General features: G+C 34.6%; 1 protein-coding gene across 1 annotated transcript in view; it reads left to right on the top strand.

Moving 5' to 3' along the window:
* LOC149773827 (disintegrin and metalloproteinase domain-containing protein 9-like) overlaps positions 1–25452 on the top strand; it is a 108897-nt gene that overhangs the window by 62098 nt on the left and 21347 nt on the right. The window contains exons 15-19 of the mRNA XM_089945981.1: positions 3814–3945; positions 6698–6873; positions 10783–10987; positions 14011–14085; positions 17755–17863. Of these exons, the coding sequence (XP_089802107.1) occupies positions 3814–3945; positions 6698–6873; positions 10783–10987; positions 14011–14085; positions 17755–17863 (697 nt within the window). The remainder of the gene's footprint in view (positions 1–3813; positions 3946–6697; positions 6874–10782; positions 10988–14010; positions 14086–17754; positions 17864–25452) is intronic.

The following is a 25452-nucleotide window of genomic DNA, read 5'->3' as shown; positions in this document are numbered from 1 at the left end:
TTTTGGTTTGGTTTTTTGGCGTTTGATGGCACAGCAATACTAATACGTTATTCATTTCCATTGTAGTAAAATGCCTTGTCCAAGGATACACCACAGTATCCAAGCCAGGCTGATTTTATTGTTCAAACCCACATTCTTTGTGTTGTGAGCCTGGTTTGTTAACCAGTCACCACACTGTCTCTAATTTGATAAGACATGCTGGTTTAGATACCAATTTCCAGGTTTCTGCCTCTGGTACATTATGATTTGCACTCCACCTCCTGTCTTCAAAAATACTTCCCTAGAAGTTACAGTCAAGCTGAGAATTATCCCTACAAACTTTATAAATTTCAAACCAAACTTTATTCTCTCAGCAATGGCTGAACACACATTGGTCAGTTTAAATGAAAACTGAATGCCAGAGGACTATAATTTTGTGATCTGTGCTAAAAAGATATTTCACTACTCCAGTCATATCTGGAACAGTTAGGAGCAGTATCTGTAAAAGAAGCTGCCTACAGACAGATTGAAACCTAGAAGCACAAATTACATTCTTGGTGATATGTATTTTTTGTTCTACATTTTTCACAGTGAAAGCAAGTTTTTTTTATATATGATAAAGACAACTCTGGTATCTAATGTGTATTAAATAAGAAGGAGTTGGGCCTGTACGATTTGTAAGTTTGGAGGTTCCAGACTGGTTCCCTTCCAGAATTAAAGGAAGTACATTGTATAGATCACTGGTGGGGAACTGATGATATTGTTGACAGATATTCTTGTTTATCAGTGATATTCATGTTTTTATGACTCACAAAAAGAATCATCCTTCAATGTCAGAAATTGTATTATTGATTCCAAGTCAGAAACTTGTTATAAAACATCAAATATGGCCTAAAGGCAGCTGGGAAAAGTTAAATACATTATTTAAAGAAAGATTTCTTAAGTGAGAGGTCAGATGCAACCCTGTGTCAGAATATGTGAATGCATGTTGACAATACATGTTGGAGTTTGAAAGGAAAAAACCTTGTTGTGCATAATAAGGAGAAGAAAAAAATTGAACACTGAGATATAAATGAAGTCAGTGGTTACAAAAAGGAAATCAAAAGAAATCTTTTCCAAGGCTGCAAAAAGAGCAAGATCTCTATCAACAGGTTGTATATGTGTGTGTGTGCGTGCGTGTGTGTGTGTGCGTGCATACGTTCATGCATGTGTATGTGGAGACAAGTGAATTTATGTGAATATTTGTATACAGTTTATGTATTTGTTGGATTTTATTTTTATAGACTTGTTATGAAAAGGGAAATGTGTGATATAATATTTGCTGAAAAAATGAACAAATTATTATGCCTTAATTATTGTGTGAACACTTGTATGCACATGAAATGACTTCACCACTAATATTATTGGCAAACAAGTAGATGTGATAAAGAACATGAAGTTGGGCAAGTTTGTCATTTTTTTAATGAGAGCACACAAAAATGATGACCTTTATTATGATCATGTTTTGCAAAAAAATTCATAGAGATATAGTAAGGAAACAGAAAACAAGACTAATGAAATGGTACTTTGTTTTATTTCTATGTATTGATTTACACTTGAACCTTCATGACCTTGGGTTGTTCAGACCCCAATATTATCTGGTCCTGCAAACTTTGGATAATCAAGAATGTACTGCATATCTAATGTAGTCCCAGGAGTCCACTTTGATGATAAACTAACTTGGAATTGTGTCAGCAAGTAATTTTAAAATGAGGGAGACCGACATTTCCATGAAACAACTTTTTATTTTATTTTGAAGGGAGTCTATAATTTAGTTTTCCATGGTGTTTGTGCAGAGTTTCTTGTTATGCTATTGTAATTGGTTATTATCCAATGACTAACAGACCTGCCAACTCTTATGATTTTGCCAAAAGTCTTACGAAAACTACCCTTAAAATACTAACTTGTGGCATAAAATCAAACATTACGGGGAAATGATCATTGCATAAAAATCCGAAAATTTTGTGTATCTGTGTTTGATTTGGATCCGAATTTCATATTAGAAATAGTGAAATTAGCCAGGGAACCAGACTAACTTTATAGCAGTTCCTCAGACACTTTAAACTGTACCTATTTATTAATGCGAAGTGTCTGCATGATCAAACTGTTGATATAGACTTTTTTTTTTAAATGGCGTCCAGCAAGTGATGCATGTTTAAGATAAAAGGGAAAATAAGTCTCTTGAAAATGTTAATAATCAACACAGAAGAATAAATGTATTCAGATCCTTGTGAATAAAGCTGGAAGGGACACAATTATGTTTATTGGACATCACATGCCAATTTGAGTATGACTCATGGCAGGAGATATGATTGCCATCGTCATGTGAAATGGAAAAAGAATTTCCAAGAATTGCATCAAGTTGAGAGACAGCAACAAGCCATTGAGCTGCACAGGGTTTGGAACTAAAGTTTGTGCAACTGTACTAGTGGTAAATAAAGTCAACACATATTTTACAAACTTTTCAGTTGAACATAATGTTTATCATTGCTGCATGTTTTGAATACCAAACTTTTAATTTCGTTTTCCAGCTTTACAGTAGCAGTTTAGGATATTTTGTTATACCTTACTGAAAACTGGTCAAACTTATGGAAAAAAATCAACTGCCTTACTGAGATGAACTCATCAGGGTTGGCATTTCTGGACTCTCTAATTGTAGAAAAAAGCTTGTATTCACAAACCTGCATACATTTGAAACTGCCTTTGAAAAGCTACAGCCAAGACAAATCTGCACACACATGTGGAAATAATGTCAGTTATACATAGCTTGTTGACCAAAAAAACCTTGTTGCCCATGTCAGGTAGGTGTCCACTATATGAAGGACATTTTTAGAAGGATTATCTTTGGAAATCACAGAGAGTGTCAAGTGTTAACTTGTTTTTGCAGAATGTGTGATAGGTTACTTTGTATGAGTTCCTTTTGGCACAGTTCTTGTACAGAGGCACTGAGCCATTGATTGAGTACAGTCACTGTGCTAATTTTATGTGACAGTGGAGATTAAGACAATACCTAGCTCCAAAATAATTTGCCATTTCTCTGTAAATATCGACAGCAGAAAATGTTAATTATCATCTGAAAGATATATATTTTTCATATTTTAACAAATTATTGCTGATGATCTATTTGTTATCATTATGATTAGTGTTGCAATCAGGATCACAAACAAATAAACATATCTGAAGCCATGACGTCACCATGTTATATCATAATTTTGTGTTATATGAAGCAAGTTTGAGCTGGCTTCTCCTGTATTTGTCAAGCTTAATTCAGTTAAATTAGTGGAACAAGCCTTCAAAATTATTGTTAAAAATGGTTACTAAGATCTTGTTGAATTTTATGTATCTGATCTTTTCGATGGCCTCAGGATTCACATAAGTTTAGAGGTGCATAAAGTACTTAACATATTAAAGGTTAAGTGAAAAAAGTAACATTTTATTATACGAGTTTAGCCAGGGTAGTGGTGTCACTGGGAGGGGTGTGGACCACACTGGGTGACACCAAAATGACTATAAAATTTGTGAATTTTTGTGCAGGAAGGAGGTCCATGGGGGTGACACCATGAGTTAATGCACTGGGTGACACCAACCCTAGTGAAGCCACTGAGCCTGGTAGTCCTCATCATGAAGTTAGCCTGGTCCTTATCATGAATTTAGCCTGGTCCTTATCATAAATTTAGCCTGGTCCAAAACATGAATTTAGCCTGGTCCTTATCATGAATTTAGCCAGGTCTTTAACATAAATTCAGCCTGGTCCTTGATAAGTTTAATATGGACACTTCTTTCTTTCATTCTCAGTATAAGGCATCAGCAACATTGTGTAGACCATCTAAAGGGGAATGTGATCTGTCCGAGTTTTGCTGGGGAGATAAGGAGTTTTGTCCTGATGATGTGTTTGTTCAGGATAGTGTGCCATGTCTTGGAGGACAGGTAAGAAATGACGTGTTTGTTCAGGATAGTGTGCCATGTCTTGGAGGACAGGTAAGAAATGACGTGTTTGTTCAGGATAGTGTGCCATGTCTTGGAGGACAGGTAAGAAATGACGTGTTTGTTCAGGATAGTGTGCCATGTCTTGGAGGACAGGTAAGAAGCTGGTCTTGCACCCATATTTACACATCATGTCAGGAAACAAAAAGGCATTTGAATTACATCAGTCTGTAGAATTTTCTTTATCACTGGTAGAAAAATTTCAACATGAAATATCTGTCATTTGTTTAGTATACCTTTACTGCCCATAAGTGTGAAAACTTGTGAAAAGTATAGGATAAACCTACCAGTTTTAAAACTTACTCAAGTTGGATTATAAATATGAACTTTCTTCATGTGTATTACATGGTTTTAAGCTCTAATAGTCATTGTCCAGAAGAATTTATGGGATGGTCAATTTTCCATTGTCTGTCCATCTGTTAGCTCAAGTTTGTTATCATTACCTCTCTTAAACTACTTGGACAATTGTCATGAAACTTGATACACACATTTCATCCCATGTTCTTCTTGGTTCTTAATGAAAATGGTGATACTTTGTCATCTAATATGTCCACTACAGTGACCATCTTGAAAATCTTATCACTACTCCTTCAGAATGGATGGTCATATTAAGTTGGAGTTTTCATGATAGGCTTCTTATGATGTCTAGTTGGTCCTAAATGAAAACGATAGTGATCTCACATCTAATATGGCAGCCATCTTGAAAATCTTGTTATTGCTACTTCAGAATGAACTAAAAGTCATATTGATATGGGATTTTGCCAGAAGACTTCATCGGATGTCTGGTTGGTCCTATATGAAAATGGTGCCAATCTGTCTTCCAGTGTGGCTGTCACATTGGCTATCTTGAAAATTTTGATATTGTTACTTTTTAGATTGGATGGTCATATCAGTATGGGGTTTTTCACTTAAAGGCTTGAGGGCCCTGAGTGGCCGAGTGGTCTAAAGTGCTCTCCTTTATGGATCACTGCTATCTCACCTCTGTCTGCGTGGGTTTGAGTATAGGATTCGGCCAATGTGGGTATGTGAGAAAGCTTGCCAGTAGCTTCTCATGGGTCGGTAGTTCTTCTCGGGCTTTTCCCGGGTTCTTCCTCCACCATTAATACTGGCCACCATGCATAGCCTATCGTGTGCTGAAAAATGGTGTTAAACTCCACAACAACAAAAAACAACTTAAAGGCTTCGTATGATGTGTAGTTGGTCCTAAATGACAATGGTGCTAATGAGACATCCACTCTGACTGCCATGGTGGCCATCTTGAAAATCTTATTGTTACTGCTTCAGAATGGAATGCTGTATGGACATAAGATTTTCATCAGATGACTTCTTATGATGGTCCTTAATAAAAAGAAAAAGGTGCCAGTCTATTATCCACTATGGCCACCACAATCTTGTTATTACTACTCTACCTGAATAGATGATGATAACAGTTTTAACTGAAAAACTTCTCATGTCTAGTTGTCCACTTGATGGCCTTCTTGAAAATATTGTTATTGCTACTCATCTTGAATAAAAAGCAACAACATTGACACTGGGTTTTCACCAGAAAACTTCTTAATGATGTCTAGTTGGTCCTAAATGAAAAGGGTGCTGATTGCATTTCCAATGTGTTCACCACAGTGGACATCTTGAAAATCTTGTTATCGCTACTCCTGAAAGGATGGTTGTATCAAAGGGGGATTTTTACTAAATGACTTCTTATGATATCTAGTTGATCCTAAATGAAAATGTTGCTGCTCAGATATCCAATATGGCAGCCACATTGACTTTGAAAATCTTAACACTACCCATAAGGGGCCCCAGATGGCCAAGTACTTGCCTTTTCTGATCACTGCCATCTCTCCTGTGTTTGTATGGGTTTGAGTCTTGGGCTTGGTCAGTGTGAGAAAGCTTGACAGTAGTAACCTGGAAAGCCATATCAGCATGGAGAAATGGAAATGGTGCCAATTTGAATATCCAGTAATGCCATCATGGCAGCCTTTTTGTAAATCATATTATTATTACTTCTCCAGAATGGTATGCCATATCATTATCCATTTCTACCAGAAGACTTTTATGATTTCTTGTTGGCCCTGAATGAAAATGGTGCCATTCTGACATCTACAGCTGCTAATTTGAAAATCTTGTTATTGCTGAAGAATATTAGAGTTTCAACACTCAGCAATTCAAAGGAAGAAATGGTCTTGCATTGAATTCCTAGGTTTTCATTTTGTCCATTTGAGCATCAGTCCATTCAAGTTAATCTTACTGGTTTTTAAGTTATGATACATCTTAAATCGTGATCGATTAGCTTGGGATTTCTTTATGACAACTACCATATTGCCATATTGGTACTTGACAGCAATTGGTTGGAAGAATACATTTTCACTTTCTGTATCTCCCCCTCTATCACTTACTTGCACCTATTTACAGTTACAGTTCTTTTTCTTTGAAAAGATAATAGTTATTTATAATGCCATTGTAATTATACCATTTTTGCAATTATATTCAGTTGTGTTTGTTTCCAATTTCTCTTATTTTAATCTCTCCTGGAATCCTGATCAGCAAGTTAGTTACATTCTAAATGTATATTATAATAAGTAAACATTTCTGAGTTCATGTTAGTAGACCATACATGTTAAAAACTTGGATAATCAGTGTCATGATAATTATTGTTTTATTGTATATTCTATTTTCACTATTTTTCTGGATCCAGTCCTATTGCTATAATGGTGAGTGCAAGACGCACACAAGCCAGTGTAAGTTACTGTGGGGATCAACAGGACGGGTGTCAGATCCAGTCTGTTTTAAACATCTGAATGGCAATGGCAGTAAGCATGGCAACTGTGGCTACAACTGGACAACCAACACATATAAGGGTTGTGACAGAGAGTAAGTTATTTACAAGTGGTTTCCCCAGGACATTACATACTTCGTAGTATTGTGTTTTTATGGCCTGAAAATTTTATGGATTTGGAATCAAATGGTATAAACAATCATAGCAGTTCAAAATTTGGCAGTTGACACTATTACATTCAGCTTGTATGCTTACATTCTGTTAATGGAGTCACAAAACTTAACTACATTCCCAAAGATTGTAATTTTAATTAAACTTAAAATAGGGCAAAGAGCATAATTGTATTACTCAGCTTCACAAATGAAGATGGATTCAAGCACATTTTGAACTACATGCTAATTTCTAAAAGTGCCAATCATTACTACAAGTCCGCTTAACATAAAAACAGCGTTTGCTGACAAATGCCTTACACTTCTTGTGCACTTGAGACCACAGATAACTATCAACCACAATCTTTGAAAAAAGTACAAACATTTTGTACTTTCTCACTATTATATGTCATGCTGGTGTGAAGCTGCCGACCAATCACTGACATTCAGGGTGGTTTCCAAACCGTCATTTATGAGAATGGCATTACCTCTGGTCTTTCCAATGACCTTACTTTTTCCCACTGTTTCTACTTTTTGTCAGACTGCCTGTTTTTTTCTACATTTTTTCTAAATGTCCCTTCAGTTCCTACTGTTTTTATGTTCGTTTTAATGTTGTAAATTTATTTGCATACTGGATGATTGGCCATAGTGACATTAATTCAGGTATGACCTCTGTGATGTGGAGCTGAGTGTATGTGCTGATTTGATCATTTATGATGTATTTGGGCCATATGAATTCAGATGAGCAGAAAAGAAATTATACATTGCAATTAATTAAAACTGATAGATATATCTATAATAAAAAATATACAAATATTTAATAAACTGCCAATAGAAGCAGCAATTTAAGTTTGTTTGCTTTATACAACAGTTTAAAAAAATGACTAAGTATAAACATTTTAAAGATATTATGAAAATGCCCCCAGTGTATGTATGTGGGAACATATGCACAGACATTTTCATATCATAATGGTTTCAAAACTTAATTGTCACTAATATTGAAGTTGGTAACCTCAGCTTTACAACTACATTTTTAGGGGACAGTTCAAAGTTGAATGTGAATTTTGTCAATTTTGGGTGAAGTTTTTGGAAACTTAAACAAAATTAAATTTCTAATTCTAGTGGCAGTTGAGTTTTCAATTTTTTACATAGTTATAATTACAATAATGTAATCTAGTTACTCTTATTAGTTGCAGTTAATTACAGTTTATAGTTTCTTCTGTGCTCATTGTGACCAAAATGGGCACATGAACTTTAAGACAGTTTAGGCAACCTTGATTAAAAATATAGCCAGTATCTGAATAAGAGTATGTTATTGTACAAGTGTACAAAAGTAAGTCATGAAATTTTTCCTTCTTCTGATTTGCATAAATTGGAACTATTTTTATTTATAAAACGTGACTATTAGGCCCTACATTTTCTGTGCTTTGTTTTTAAAAAAACACTTTTTTATATGTATAAAAGTAGCACTGCTTTATCCCTACATTTTCAGAAAGGGTTTCTTGGATAGTCTGTACTGTTGTGTAGATGATGTCACTAACTAACCAGTCAGAAGACATTTTAATAGTTAGTGGCCTATGTTATTGACTGGCCAGTCTAGGCCATATATGAGTGTGTGTGTGATTTGGATTTTTAACAAAGCTTCAACAAATTTTCAGTCATATCGCTACAATGTCTGCAGTGTGGCAGTTTATAGTGATGTCTAGCACTGGGGCATCATGCCGCAGACGTGTAGCATGATGTCCCACCCAGTTACATTATCCTGACACCAGGCAGACCAGTCCTGCATTAACCTCTTAATGCTGAGCGCCAAACAAAGCAGCTGCTTATACCATTTTATACCATTTTATGTCTTTGGTATGACTTGGCCAGGGTTCAAACCCACGACCTCCCACATTCAAGGCACTCTAACCACTTCGGCCACTGGAGCAGTGCTAAAACAGCATCAAAACTGGACAAAGGAATTCATCAAGAATGAAGGGCATATATTTACTTCTGTTAAAATTTCCAATCTTGGCCATGGAGTGATGGAATCTGTAGGTCTGAGTGTATGTTGATTTTTACAGTTTTATAGAAAAATTATTGGGCAGAATATAAATTTGTCATTTTTCAAATTGTGCCAAATAGGCTAAACATTTCATAGCACAGAAAGATACATACTATATAGTACATGTTGGATTGAAAAAGTTCACACAGGGGTCAAAAGTTTGCAGCATACATAAGGCTTATACTAAGTGTATATTACAGTATTTGATCCCATGGGCAGAATTTTCTTGTCCAACACTGATGCTTTATGAAGGATTTTCTTCTCACATTCTGGAATGAAAGATGACAGGAAATAAAAATGATGTATTGGGAATACTGAAGGATCTTTAGAATAGCAAAACATCCACTGAAAATTTCAATACCTTAAGATAGAGTGTGAAAAGTTTAAACTGAAAATTTCAGAATGAACTCAAGATTACATTTACACATATATCAACGTTCATAGAACAGTGGTCATGACAATCATGGTAATGGTAATATACAGCTTTCCAATCCTGTGCTGACGATATCTTGCAAAATGATACAAATATGAAAAGATAAAAAAATAAAGTCCACTCTTAAACAGTGCAGACAAAAAAAATGATTATATTGTTCCCGTTTCAGATTTTGTCTTTAATCGTTTCTCTTGGCAAGTCATATATCTTATACATCAGTTGTATTTAATTGAATCTTTGATATTATATTTCTCTATGCCTAAAGGTGGTTTTCAGATATGCTCGGATTTCCTGTCTAGTTGAAAAGATAGAAAGTTACATCATGATAATGCTATTCATGGGTGACAGTTAGGATGCCATCAGCCTTGTCCATCATGCTAGAAAGTCACCTTAATGTAGTTAGTGGTAATTTTGAAATACCCTAAAGCCCATGATTTATGCTATCACAATAATTCACTGACATCACATCAACTTGATGCCATGGCATCATTAATAACAACATAAACAATAGTTTGTGGCTATTGAAACTGATGTGTTTGATCTCTCAGTGAAAATCTATTCTTTTCACATCTAGCAAGACATTTATCCACAAAAGTTAAATATCTTAAAGATTTCTGACCCTCAATTTTGTTTTGTTCACTTATAAATTTATCCAATGTATCAAATTGCTGTAAATTTCTACCACTGTTTGCTTTGCATTTAGATCCTTGTTTTATTTTTTTTTGCATTCCTATTACGGCATAGTGAGAACAAAGTCTAACATTCCACTGGCTTAATTTTCATTGTGATGATTTGAATGTCATCAGACATTTTGATAGCTTGCTAAAATAAAAGCTAAATGTAAATAGTGGCCATTTTGACCTGTCCACAAGTCTATCATTTGTAATATCTTCATTGATTTCACAATGATTTTAGCACGTGTCGTCACTACTAGAAATGTAAAGCCAGTGATTTATTTTGCTGCTTTATCCCCACTAAAACGCTGCAGGAGCAACAGTACAAATTAAAAGTGCAAAAGTATTTCATTTTTGGTTGAAACATTATTAAGTGTTATTTTCAACACCAAGCTTTTTATGACCTGTTCTGACCAAATGTTTATCCTCCAGAGCATTATGTTTGTGTGAAGTACCATTTCGATTACCTCCAAGTATGATAGTATTTGAGTTGTTCAGCTTCTTTTGGAAGGAGACAAGGATGTTTTGATAGATACATGGGTGATGCATTATTGATTGGGTCACCTGTAAGATACAATACTCTTTACAACCCCTGTTTGAATATTGGGTTAGTTTCTTTTCAATTTTTAAATTTTAGAACAAAACTATTGATCTTGAACCTTTACTCTGACATAAATTATTATGGTTGTGTTCATTTCCAGTGATGTGGAATGTGGTTTACTACATTGTGTTCATCAGAATGAAAAGTTGATGTTCTGGAAGGATAACTTTGCCCATGCAACCCCTGCCACTTTCCTCACCCTTGGATCCACTACATACATATGTCGTGGGGCCATGCTGGATGTGGGATTGGACATGCCTGATCCAGGAATGGTCCCTGATGGGGCCAAGTGTGGAGACAGAAAGGTAAGTTACAGTTCAAATATAAACCAACTTATGATGTCAGCTGTTTTCCACTGATTAATATTCTTGCACATACCCTGAAATAGTTTTACCAGTGAAATGTAAATGGAATGGAGAGAGAATGCAATTGTGGTTTTGTGGGTTTAACAACATTTTTCAGCACATGGTAAGCTATACATGGCAACTATTATATCTGGTGGAAAAGAACTCTTTATAAATACTACAGACCCACAATAAGCTACTGGCAAGCTTTCTCACATACCAACGTTGGCTGAGTACAAGACTCAAACCCATGAGGATAGAGGTGAGATGTCAGTGATCTGTGAAGGTGAGCTTCTTAGACCACTCAGCCACCTAAGACCTCTGAATAAAATGGTAAATGAAACAGGTAATGCAAATGAAAAAGAAAAATGCAAAATGATGAATGATTAACAAAACTAAGTGAAAGGATTTTTACATGTATTTCAGACTGGAACTGAAACCCCTTTTACATGATAATCCGAAATCGGGTTCTTTATACTGTTCTACTATTTCCCCAACATAACAGGCTGTAAAATTTTTGTAATAGCCACAATTAATGTAATGATGTCATAACTGGTAGTTGTCATCTGTACAATGTTTATTTGAATGAATAGAAATAAATTTGCTGACAGTCATTCTGCAGCTATATTTATACATTTGTTGCAGTTGCAATTATATATTTATTTATCATAAATTCAATTATGTCTTGAATTTTAAGACTTTTGTTTTACTAAAGCACACATTTAATAAGTCATAATTAGAAAACATTAGTTCTTTCCATTTTATGCTATGAAAAATAGAAATCCTAACTCTGCTAAACCCATTTGAAATGAAAAAAAGAAAGGAAAGGAAATGATGATGTGATCAATGTAAAATCAGAATGTATTTGTAATATTGATGATAAATCATTAGTTTGAATGTTGAAATAAATGAGATGCAAACTGAAACGTAAATATAAATTGAATGCAAATAAACATAAGTGAAATGCAAAATGAACACAAATGCAAAATGAGCACAAATGAAATGCAGATTTGGTAAAATATTCAGTTGTAGGGTCTGTAGAAAAATGTTCACAGTGCATGTGAATACCTGTTGTTCACAGGATGCACAGACTGTGTTCTATTTTGTAACAGTTGTTCCATAATAAATTAAGGTTTCAAATTCCATATATATTCAAGCATGCAGACAAATAAGCATTAATTCTGAAAGTATTCACAGATAACTTCATTTAATTTTTGAGGATTAGCTGAGCAAAGATAAATCATTGTCTTATATCTAATGCTTGAGCACATAACATTTGAAATTATATTTTAATCCAATTCTGAGTTGTCCTACAGTCTTATGTGGGTGCTTTTTTCATACAAAATTTGTTAAACACTTTTATAAATCTCCCTTTTTGTAAGTTTTGGTTACCAAAGCCCCTACATCAGTCAATGGGTTCTGTAAAATTGATATGACATGTGCATTAATGAAACATTTTCATCACAAGCAATGATAACCCCTCCCCCCCCACCACCACACAAGCAAAATCTTTTACAAAATATTGGCAGAATATTTACCAAGGATACCTTTGATAATAAGCTCACCTCCAAGTTTTTTTTAAATGAATTTATTAGGCTGTCCCTCTGTTCCTTTCATGAGAAAAAAACTGTACCCTAAATATTTTGCTGAATAAGCTGAAATGCTGTCATGTGTCTCCCATCGAATGCTTTAGCGGTTAAGTTCATACCATATGTAATGTGATTATGTTATTGTTATGTTCATACCACATGTAATGGGATTATGTTATTGGTAGGTTCATACCATATGTAATGGGATTATGTTATTGGTAGGTTCATAACATATGTAATGGAATTATGTTATTGTTATGTTCATACCACATGTAATGGGATTATGTTATTGGTAGGTTCATACCATATGTAATGGGATTATGTTATTGGTAGGTTCATACCATATGTAATGGAATTATGTTATTGGTAGGTTCATACCATATGTAATGGGATTATGTTATTGGTAGGTTCATACCATATGTAATGGGATTATGTTATTGGTAGGTTCATACCATATGTAATGGGATTATGTTATTGGTAGGTTTGTTCCACATGTAATGGGATTATGTTATTGGTAGGTTTGTTCCACATGTAATGGAATTATGTTATTGGTAGGTTCATACCACATGTAATGGGATTATGTTATTGGTAGGTTCATACCACATGTAATGGGATTATGTTATTGGTAGGTTCATACCATATGTAATGGGATTATGTTATTGGTAGGTTTGTTCCACATGTAATGGGATTATGTTATTGGTAGGTTCATACCATATGTAATGGGATTATGTTATTGGTAGGTTCATACCACATGTAATGGGATTATGTTATTGGTAGGTTCATACCATATGTAATGGGATTATGTTATTGGTAGGTTCATACCACATGTAATGGGATTATGTTATTGGTAGGTTCATACCACATGTAATGGGATTATGTTATTGTTATGTTCATACCACATGTAATGGGATTATGTTATTGGTAGGTTCATACCACATGTAATGGGATTATGTTATTGGTAGGTTCATACCACATGTAATGGGATTATGTTATTGGTAGGTTCATACCATATGTAATGGGATTATGTTATTGGTAGGTTCATACCATATGTAATGGGATTATGTTATTGGTAGGTTCATACCACATGTAATGGGATTATGTTATTGGTAGGTTCATACCACATGTAATGAGATTATGTTATTGGTAGGTTCATACCATATGTAATGGGATTATGTTATTGGTAGGTTCATACCATATGTAATGGGATTATGTTATTGGTAGGTTCATACTATATGTAATGTGATTATGTTATTGTTAGGTTCGTACCACATGTAATGGGATTATGTTATTGTTAGGTTCATACCACATGTAATGTGATGAGCTTACTGAGTAGTATAAAAGAAGTTAGATGGATTTACAAAACATCCTTGAAGGTTTTTGCATGACATGTTTCAGATTTGCAAGGACAAGAAGTGTGTTTACCTGAGTCACTTAAATTTGCCAAGTTGCCCGAATGGCTGTAATGAAGGGGTAAGTGTAATTCAAACATCCTTTTTGTTTGCCTACATTATTACAGATAGCAAGAATGTGGTATCATTTTTATATCAGATCTCATATCATTTTGTCTTTGGGATCCATGCCATGTAGTTGGGGAGACCATCAGAACACAAAAACTGAGTGAAACTGAACTCGTTATAAACTTTCAAATACATTGTTTTCTCTATAACTTCTCTCCATGTGAGGTTAGGGTTAAGGAAAATATGGTATTATGTTATAATTTGAAAACTTTTGTTGTTAAGTATATTTATTTTGTACTTAACTTTAGTCAATGATTGTAAGTAGTAAACAGATTGTTTACCTAGCAAAAGTTCAAGGCTAGTCTTGTTTATAGTTAAATTATTCTGCTGGAAGTCTTCACATTCTGTTATGATTTAGGCCAATTGTAAATGTGTATAAATAGGAATTTGATAAACTAATAATTCAGTCCTGTTTTAGACCAATCTGTCATATAATTTGAGAGGAATTATTTATTTAAAGTGTGCATATCAGTTACTAACTAAAGGTGCTTATTGACTTTTGGACTAGTACATTACTTTAGATTTTTGTGAATTTGCACAAAAATCATTCTGGATTGAATCATTGTCTTGTATCAGGACATTCAAGATTTATACTGGAAATCATTTGGAACATTCCATAATTTTGGACTCATTTGGGATTTAATTCACAATGCTGTTAAGTGTCTCTTGAATTTTCACTTTTCCAATATGTTATAGTTTTCATACATTCATACCAAATTTGGCATTATGTTACAGATAAAATATATACCAAATTTGGCATTATGTTATAATTCAAGTTCATAACAAATTTGGCATTATGTTCTAGTTTTCTTACATTCATACCAAATTTGGCATTATGTTATAGTTCAAGTTCATACCAAATTTGGCATTATGTTATAGTTCAAGTTCATACCAAATTTGGCATTATGTTATAGTTCAAGTGCATAAAAAATCTGGCATTATGTTAATAGTTTAATTACTTAAATGCATGCCAAATTCGGTACATCTTAGTACAGTTTGCAAGTCATACAAGATACATCTTAGTACAGTTTGCAAGTCATACAGGATATGTCATAGTACAGTTTGCAAGTCATACAGGATTCATTGTAGTACAGTTTGCAAGTCATACAGGATACATCGTAGAACAGTTTGCAAGTCATACAGGATACATCATAGTATAATTGCAAGTCATACAGGATACATAATAGTACAGTTTAAAAAACATGAAATACATCATAGTAAATTTTGCAAGTCATTTAAGATACATTATAGTAGAAGTTCATAAGAAATATTCCATACATGCCAACCATTACACTTTTGGCATAATCATTACATTTTTTTCACCGAATTTCATCCTATGCTCGCCTGAATGTGGATTATGCTTTTCCAGTATGTTCATAAATAAAAATAAAGCAATAAAAGTTGTGTTAGTAATTTATATTATCTTTAATTCCAGTCATCATAAAAAGTTGAGAATATTCTAAAAAGAAAGACTGATGCATAAGAATAGCATAAGAGCTAATTTGTCCATCATAGAGCTACATGTACTTTCTTAGTTTTTTATTTATAGCAGCTACATGACCCATTTCCAAGAAAACAGATAGGTTTCTTTAATTTGAAACTTTACCTCACAGATTCTTTATAGTGATAATGCATTTATGTAGCGGACCAGTCTTTTCTTGTAAAGAAAATGGAGCCAGATATTAAGTGAAATGGATTTTGACAGGTTGACTTGTGGGTGAAAATCCTTAGGGCAGTTGGGTCTTTTTAAACTTCAGAACTTATCCTAAAAAGGATAATTCATTACTACTTTAGAAATTTGTAATGAAGAATATAAGAGTGATGCTATACAGCAATCAGATTGAGGACAGAGTCTGTGGACTTTACATTCATTCGGCAAAAGTTATGGACAAGTAGACTAGCTAAAGTGAGCTTTAAATTTAAATAATTTTTCAGTATATTTTTATGTTTGTATTCTGGTTCTAATCCACATGGATTTTGCCCATTTATGCCAAGTATTTTGCCCTGCAGATCCAGGTTAGTAGTAAAAATAATTTATATTTTTTATAGAGTGTACTGTAATTATGGCATGTAATATATTAGCTACGATATTGTAACCTCAGCAAAGTAATGGCCATAATGTTAGTAATAGAAATACATCAATTTTGTTTTTTATGTTCAGATTATGCTTTTTTGCAACTTGTGTTAGCAAAAATTATGATTATACATCTCTCAGAGTTTGCATGTATGGTAATTTGCTGAATCATCATTTCAAACAAAAATTTGGAACATATATATGAAGAAATATATAAAAGAACTTTTTAATACCTATTTCATTTTTTTTTTAAAAGAAGAAAATAAGAAACATATACATCTGAAGAATCCATAAGCAGCCATAAAAGTTGTTTCCCTTTGTTTAATCCTTCTTCTGACACTGATAATAGATGCAGCAAGTGGCTTTTGTTTATGTTTACATTTTATAATATTATCATCATATTGTTGATTTCTTTTCTGATTCAAGAACATTTGCAAACTTGGAAAAAATTGCAGATAATGCAGGATGTGATATTTTTGGTGCTGTTCCTCGTTTAGCTTATAAATGTGTTAGTAATTCTAATAGTTTTTTTAATACAGAATTTGTAATAATGGAACACATGTTTTAAGAGACCGTTCTCCAGACAGAAGATGGCATGTGTAGGTGTAGATGCTGAATTGTTTTAACTAGGATAATTAACTTTTCTATTAGTGGTCATGATGAACAATAAGTGTATGGTTGAGAATAAATGCCTTTTTTCCTCGTCTTCCTTTCCAACTTCACAGTATGCAGTATACAAATACAATTTTCCAGAATTAAAATATAGCCATCATGGAAGATACACAGGTACATTTTTTATTTGCATGACATGGGAATGGATTTAACAGATGTATTAATTGGATAGCATTCTTTCTCACTCTCATATGATGCCAGAATCAGTTTTGTTCCATTGTCTGTCTCATTTCAAAGAATTAAAGTCACATCAGCATTATAATCCTTAAAGTTTATTAAAACCTTTTTTAAAGTTGCAAATAGTACAGGGCCCCGAGTGGCCGAGTGGTCTAAAGCGCTCTCCGTTACGGATCACTGCCATCTCACCTCAGTCTGTGTGGGTTCGAGTCTAGGATTCAGCCAATGTGGGTATGTGAGAAAGCTTGCCAGTAGCTTCTCGTGGGTTGGTGGTTATTTCCCAGGGTTTTCCTGGGTTCATCCTTCACCATTAATACTGGCCGCCATGTATAGCCTGTCATGTGCTGAAAAATGGCATTAAACCCTACAACAACAACAGCAAATAGTACTATGCATGGCTTTGAATTCCATAGACTATACATTGTGACTAAGACCCAAACATTTTAAAATTCCTTACTCAAATAGAAGATGGTCTTATTTCTCAGCTGAAACCTTGCTCTGCAACCAGTTTCACATCAATCATTTTGTCCATTCATCAGAACCCCAATAATTTTCTTTTTCTATTCTTGTTCAAAAATTTGTAGAAAACTGAGTCAAAAAGAGATTTGTGTCCATTTTCCAGAATCTTAAATCACACTGCTTGGATGCTGATGAAATAAGGATTAATTGAAGATTTATCTTGGTTTTTGTCATCTCCAGGTTTGCAATTCCAAAGGGCATTGCCATTGTAATGAAGGATATGCCCCGCCAAACTGTGATACTCCAGGAAATGGAGGCAGTATAGACAGTGGACCAATCAGTTTGCACAGTGAGTTTTGCACATGGACATTTTTATTCTAAAACATTTAAGACACAAATTTAAATAAATAATTATGTATTCTTTTCTTTCAAAATTACACAAAGTAATTATTTAGTTTAATTCTTTAATAATTCCAGAAAGATGTTATGTTAGATAGACTTTTTTTCCAACAACTACTTCAGTCTTATATTTTGTATTGTTATTGACAAGTCTTTACTGAAAGAAATTTGTACTATATGCTTTAATTGGGGTGGCTAAGTAAATGACAGGCAAACTGGCAATGAATGTTATGTGAAATGGTCTTAATCATTGGAAGTCATATGCATAATGTATAAAATATTTTATTGAAGTCAGCGCTTATTCTGTATTACACTGTCATGCTGTATATACTATACTGTCATGCTGTGTATACTATACTGTCATGCCATAAATACTATACTGTTACATTGTATATACTGTACAGTCATGCTGCATATAGTATACTGTCATGATGTATAGACTATACTGTCATGCTGCATAGACTATGCTGTCATGATGTATAGACTAATACTATACTGTCATGGTGTATATACAGCACTATCATGTATATACTGTACAGTCATGCTATATGTTATACTGTCATGACATATACACTATTTGGTCATGTTGTAAATATTATACTATCATGCTGTTTGTACTATACTGTCATGCAGTATATACTGTATGGTCATGCTTTAAATACTATACTGTTGTGCTGTATATACTGTACTTTCATACTGTATATACTGAATGGTAATGCTGTATATACTATACCGTAATGATGTATACACTATACTGTCATGCTGTATAGACTATACTGTCATGATGTATATACTATACTGTCATACTGTATAGACTATACTATCATGATGTATACACTGTACTGTTGTGCTGTATATAATATACTGTCATGCTATATATATTGTACTGTCATGATGTATATACTATACTGTCATGCTGAATGTACTATACTGTCATGCTGGATAAAACATACTGTCATGATGTATATACTATACTGTCATGCTGTATAGACTAAACTGTCATGTATACACTATACTGTTGTGCTGTATATACTGTACTGTCATATATATATATATATATATATATATATATATATATATATATATATATACACATACATACATACACACACACACTATACTGTCATGTTGTATATACTACACTGTTTTGCTCTTCTACACTTTGTCATATTTTTGCTGCCAAAGCAGGCGGAGACATGTCAGGCAAGTACAGAACTTGCTAACCTGCAGCTAATGCTTTGCTTTCTCAACCTTCATCCCATCAACACCTTTCTCCAAGGCCTTGGTATCATTAACTGGGCTGCATTCAATAAGAAATAATGTTACAGTTAAAATTTGATTGTTTGATAGTTATGTCTCAGTTGTTAAAATGAAAGATAAGAATCAAAAGAACTCACCCATTGTGACAAAATTACGCTAAAAACAAGTGTCACCACAGAAGAGTTTGTGCAAGGACAGATCATTTTACCGAGGTGTGGGGAACCTGTGCTTGTCACATGGACATGTCAGTTACCCTGTTGCTTATTCTAAACTTGTTCTCACTGTTTGGACTAAATGTGTGTTTTTAACAAAGGCAAATAATAACTGTTGTTCAGTTGATGTACAAGAAATTCAGTTTCATTGTCTTCAAAATTCTGTGCATTTTTTTCATACCATGTTAGAAAATTCTTGCATAGACCAGACAGTTCAGTGTTCAGGCCAGGTCATGCCTTTGTGCCATTCACACTTTTTTGGGAGATAACTCAATGCCCTTAACTCTGATTGGTCAGAATGAATCAGTACAAAATGTACTTCATTTCTAATACCACAGTTTACTCACAGCTATTAAAAAAAAGCTCACAGTGGTGTTTTTTATTTAAGTTTTCCATAACTTAAATTGGTTACCATCTATGGTTGCTTCAGCACAAAGTACATTTTGGCAAGATCATTCTCACCTTTTTTTAACAGTTATTCATATGTATGTAACTTGGAGCAGCCAAAAAATTAGGTGCAAGTCTTTTGCTCTTTACACTATTTGTATGTTGCAAATTTCTTTCACAAAATAGCTGCAAGTTCATGGCTTGACCACATGTAGGAGTTGCTAGTACAGTTGTGTCTATATTTGATCCCTTTGGTTGGTTGGTTTTGCTCTTATCCAGTTGCAAAGTTCCTTATTAGAACCAATTAGAACTGGACTTTGTGGCAAGCATATTGTTTGCAATGAAACAGAGGTCCACTGCAGCTGTTTTAGGTGGTGGTTGTGGTTACTATTACACAGAACTTTTGTATTATTTAAATAAGCAGAGCATCTTGCTGTCCAAGATTCTGATATGATAACCCTATCTGCACCTTGGCAGATTGAACAGATATTTTAGTGCTTTGTCATGAGTTGCCTCCCACAGTATGTAATGCCAACTAACCAGTAGCATGTAACAGTAGTATATTGTACATCAGTCAAAAATGGTGGAAGCAATTGACCTAAAAAGTGTACTTTGTAAGTTTAACGTCGAAAGTGTGACTACATACTAAAGGGAAGCCATTACAGGTGTACTTGAGTGAAACGTATTTGTACAAACATGGACAGCAGTGGAAAGTTGCTTATGTATCAGTCCATTCAAGCTGCGTGTTCCCTTTGTCTCGATCATGTTGGAACAGTGTTCAGATCTGAACAACTTAATTTTGATTGGATGCGGTGGCTTGCCACCGCATCCAATGGAATTCACAGACCTGAAGCACAGAAATATCTGCACGATATGCCAAGGTGTAGGCAGGGTTATTATATCAGAACCTTGGCTAGCAAGGATGTCAGCAGAGATGCTGCCAAGCCTTCAGATCATGAGATTCTCACAGAATGAGATTTATGCAATTTTATTAAGCTCATGGAGGACATGTTGTTTAATGTTTGCCTACAAGCTCTTGTACAATTGAAAACGAGTATGGTTTTTGCAGTAACTATTGAGGAGATTCCAATTGAATAGACTCTGAGACTTTAGAGGGTTGTTGCAAATTGAGTGTATGTGTGTGTATGTGATTTGGACTTTTCACGTAGCTTTAACAGTTTTTCAGTCATATCGGTATGATGTCTGTAGTGTGGCAGTTTATGGTGATGTCTAGCACTGGGGCATCATGCTGCATACATACACATGATGTCCCACCCTGACTTAATTATCCTGACACCAGGCTTACTAGTCCTAACACTAACCTTTTAATGCTGAGGGCCAAGCCAGTCAGCTGTTAGTACCATTTTTATGTCTTTGGTATCACTCTGCAAGGGTTTTGAACCCAAATCTGAGGCGAATACTCTAACCACTAGGCCACCAGAGTGGGTTTTGCAAATTGATCCACTGATAGCAGTGAAGGAATGTACAGAATATGAAAGGTCAGTAGTAGCTGTGAGTCATGTCAAAACTTGAGATAAGTTGTTAGTTTTCTTTTGGAAAGTGGGTGAGACAGGAAGATCATACTTTGAGCACAATACTTTGGAGGAGCATAGATCGAATGTTCTCACCCAGACAGACAAAAAGAGCAGAATGTGGTGATGCAAAAATTATTTGGCATCTCAGAATCTTGACACGTGAAAGGCGAACAAAGTCGTTAAATGCTTGTTGTGCATCTTTCAGCTGTCATTCAGTAATGTTATCTCACCCCACCTCTGGAGGTAGTTGTGAGGTACCTCCTCCCCCATATCTGACGGCATTTCTGAGCTAGTTTACTAGGTGATCCTGCTGACTGTATAAGACATTAATATAGAATAACATTGCCATTAATGCTTGCTTTTAAGTTTAGTACAACTGAAAGCAACAAAAGACCCTGGGCTGCTCTTGCATAATGCACCAGCAGATTAGGGTCTGTTTTGCTCTGGGGATTGCTTCTAAGAAACTGTATAGACCCAGATTTGCTGCCAGTGCATTAGACGGTAACTGACCTGCGTCTGTTCACTTTGCAGTTGGATTTGACTAATAAGCATGTATTTACAGTATTATACTATTATGATGCAGTATTATATTCTGTTGGCCCCTCAGCTGTGACAATTACCTTTTATTCTAGACCTATAAGCAATCTTAACCCAAAGAAACACAATTCTTGGCCTGAACACTGTATTCAATAGAAATGAATATTAGCTGCCTCAGCTGTGGAAAACATTATTATTATTGAATGCATTTACACTGCAAAATCCATGTTTTTATCATTTTCACCTTTGCAACCAAAATCCTATATAAATCACAGTTGGAATTCCTTTAAAAGGTGATGTCATAGTAAAAAAAGTACAAAAGGCACACAATGTTAGTGACATGAAAGTATTGTGGTTGCATATTGCTTATTTAACTTAATTTATTATAAAATTTCAGTTTTAATATTTGTGTTTATTTTAATTTTAATATCTGTGTTTAATTTGTACCCAGTTGCAACCAGCATTGACACATATAATGTGGAAGCATATCTTTGTCAGAGCTGATTACTTGAAACTATGCATAAAAAGAACAGTATAGACCCTGATCTGCTAACACACTATACAACATGGCAGATAGGAGTCTACCTATGACAGTTGGATGAGGATTATGTAGTAAAAACAAGGTATTGAAGTTAGGGAGCCATGATGGCTCGGTGGTTATTTCGACAAACTCGCAACCCAACATGTCTCAGGTTTTAATCCTGCCTACATCAGCCCATTTCAGTGGTGTGGTGTGTTTTAAGAGCAAAAAATGGCCATGCAGGTCTGTCAGAAGCAGTGGTGATTCTTCTAATAAACCTATTACCATGAACATGTAGGTGTGTCAGAAGCAGTGGTGGATCTTCTAATCTGATTTTTTTTACCTGTGGCCATGTAGGTCAGTCAGAAGCTGCAGTGGTTTTTCTAATAGGCATTTTACCCATGGCCATGCAGGTCAGTCAGATGCTGTGGCCATATATGTCTGTCAGAAGCTGTAGGGTTCTTATAATATACATTTTACTTCTGGCCATTTTGGTTAGCAGGAAGCTACTTTTGTTCTTCTAATTGACATTTTACCTGTGGCCATGTAGTTCTGTCAAAAACTGTGGTGGTTCTTCTGATAGACATTTTACCTGTGGTCATTTAGGTCAGTCTGATGCTGTGGTGGTTCTTCTGATAAACATTTTACCTGCGGTCATTTAGGTCAGTCTGATGCTGTGGTGGTTCTTCTGATAAACATTTTACCTGTGACCATTTAGGTCAGTCAGAACCTGTGGTGGTTCTGTTAATAAACATTTTACCTTTGGCCATGTAGGTCAGGCAGAAGATGTGGTTCTTCTATTCTGACTTTTGTCAAGTTTACTTAATTTTTCAAAGTCATGTGAGATTGTTTCTGGCTGGACAAGCAGTGGTCATGTTCTAGATCCATCAGTTTTTGTCACTGTTTTTTTCTTTCTTTTTCACACCCATTTTTGAGAAGCAGGCACTTTTTATAGGGTTCACACTGTGTGTGTGTGTGTGTGTGTGTGTGTGTGTAGCAAGCATATTGCTTGCAATGAAAGGATTACTTTTGAAAATCCACAAACTCATTTTTTAATTTCATGTGGACTTATCTGAACAATATTCAGCTACATAATCCAATTATATTAATATGTTTGCTTAGTTTTACTCAAGTTTTCTTTGTTATAAACAGAAGCTTTTCATAGCAGCTTAGCTCTCTTCTGTTTTAATACACTTTTCTGTTTTTATAACCAGAATTTTTTTAACATAATACTGCATTTGCTGTAATTGTTAAATTTATGCCTCAGGAGTATTGAGTGAAATGTCAGTTTAGGAAGAAGATTCATGAATCCCAGTTTGGTAAATAAAACCTCGTGAAAAGGCAGAAGAGTTCTATGAATATTAGTTTTAGTATTAAAGTTTCTCTTCAAGACACTGTCCATGATGCTGAAACTACTCAGTATGGTACCAGTACTTTTTTCACTATAAGGCTGTTCATATTATCAAGGTTTCTGAAATAAGGCTGTTCATATTACCAAGTTCCTCTATAAAGTGGATATTGTGATGGATCCTGTTTTATTAAGTGGCAGTAAAATTGTGTTTAATGTGTTTCTTTATAAGATAGTTTCACTATAATGCAGAACAATTGATGGATCCTATGGGTGGCATTACAATGAGGGGCTACTGATTACAATGTGAGAACTTTTAGAATGGACAAAATGCATTCAATTTTAATGCTTTAACACAAAATTAGATTCATTACCTTCAGAAATTAAACTGATATTCGCTAAATTCTGCATTAGTAAATTTCATCATACATAGGGCAACATCAGAAAACTTTGTATTCAATTTAATTGCTTTGTTTCACTTTTATATAAGGGATGACTAGACACACATAAATGCTTAGAAAACTTTGTATTCAGTTTAATTGCTTTGTTTCACCTTTATATAAGGGATGGCTAGACACATAAATGCTTAGAAAACTTTGTATTCAGTTTAATTGCTTTGTTTCACCTTTATATAAGGGATAACTAGACACACATAAATGCTTAGAAAACTTTGTATTCAGTTTAATTGCTTTGTTTCACCTTTATATAAGGGATGACTAGACATATAAATGCTTAGAAAACTTTGTATTCAGTTTAATTGCTTTGTTTCACCTTTATATAAGGGATGACTAGACACACATAAATGCTTAGAAAACTTTGTATTCAATTTAATTGCTTTGTTTCACCTTTATATAAGATTAGATTACTTAAAATTGGATATCCAGCAGTATGTAATAAGTTGTGGCTGCCTTTTCAATTTAACTCTGAATTTTTGGAACATTGTACTTTATATGATCTGCCATATCAACTTGATATTAGTTTTTTGAATTAGTAAAGGGTAATCCACAATATCAATTCATCAATCTTGAGCAGTTAGTTTATTTGTTTCAAATTCAAGAAGTCATCATTTTTCACCCTCTCTGAAAAGGAAGGAAGAAAAAGTTCTAACAGGATAAGGGTCCCATGTCCGTCATCAGGCATTCAGAGTCCACCATCGATTAACAGCTGTTTGCTGTTGCTGCTCCTTATAACCTGACTCGAGGAAAGTCATAGACAGTTTCCCAAGATCTAGTTGGTCCTAAACGAAAATGGTGCCTTTCAAGCATCAAACATGACCACCACAGTCAAGTTCAGTAACTTAGGTTTATAAAAAATGCTATTATGGATTGAACCAAATTTAAGCTGATATGTCTTCTTGTTAGGCTTCGACAAGCTTAAAGACTTTCTGTCCATAATATGAAGTTACGGTCAAAGGCAATGACTGTTGTTGTTGTGGGGTTTAACGCCATTTTTCAGCACAAGATAGGCTATACATGGTGGCCAGTATTAGTTGGTGGAGGAAGAACCCGGGAAAACCCCAGAAAGAACCACCAACCCACAAGAAGCTACTGGCAAGCTTTCTCACATACCATCATTGGCCGAATACAAGACTCGAACCCACGCAGACAGAGGTGAGATGGCAGTGATCCGTAACAGAGAGCACTTTAGACCACTCAGCCTCTCGGGGCCCCCAAAGGCGATGACAAAGATTTTTGTACTGCACTTGTGAACATGTTAACTCAGATGCAAATCTGGAATATC

The sequence above is a fragment of the Sinohyriopsis cumingii genome, unplaced genomic scaffold, assembly GCF_028554795.1.
Source record: "Sinohyriopsis cumingii isolate HCF-2022 unplaced genomic scaffold, ASM2855479v2 utg000552l, whole genome shotgun sequence".
NCBI lineage: Eukaryota > Metazoa > Mollusca > Bivalvia > Unionida > Unionidae > Sinohyriopsis > Sinohyriopsis cumingii.
The sequence above is the reverse complement of the archived record's forward strand: the minus strand, read 5'-3'. Positions and strand labels throughout refer to the sequence as shown.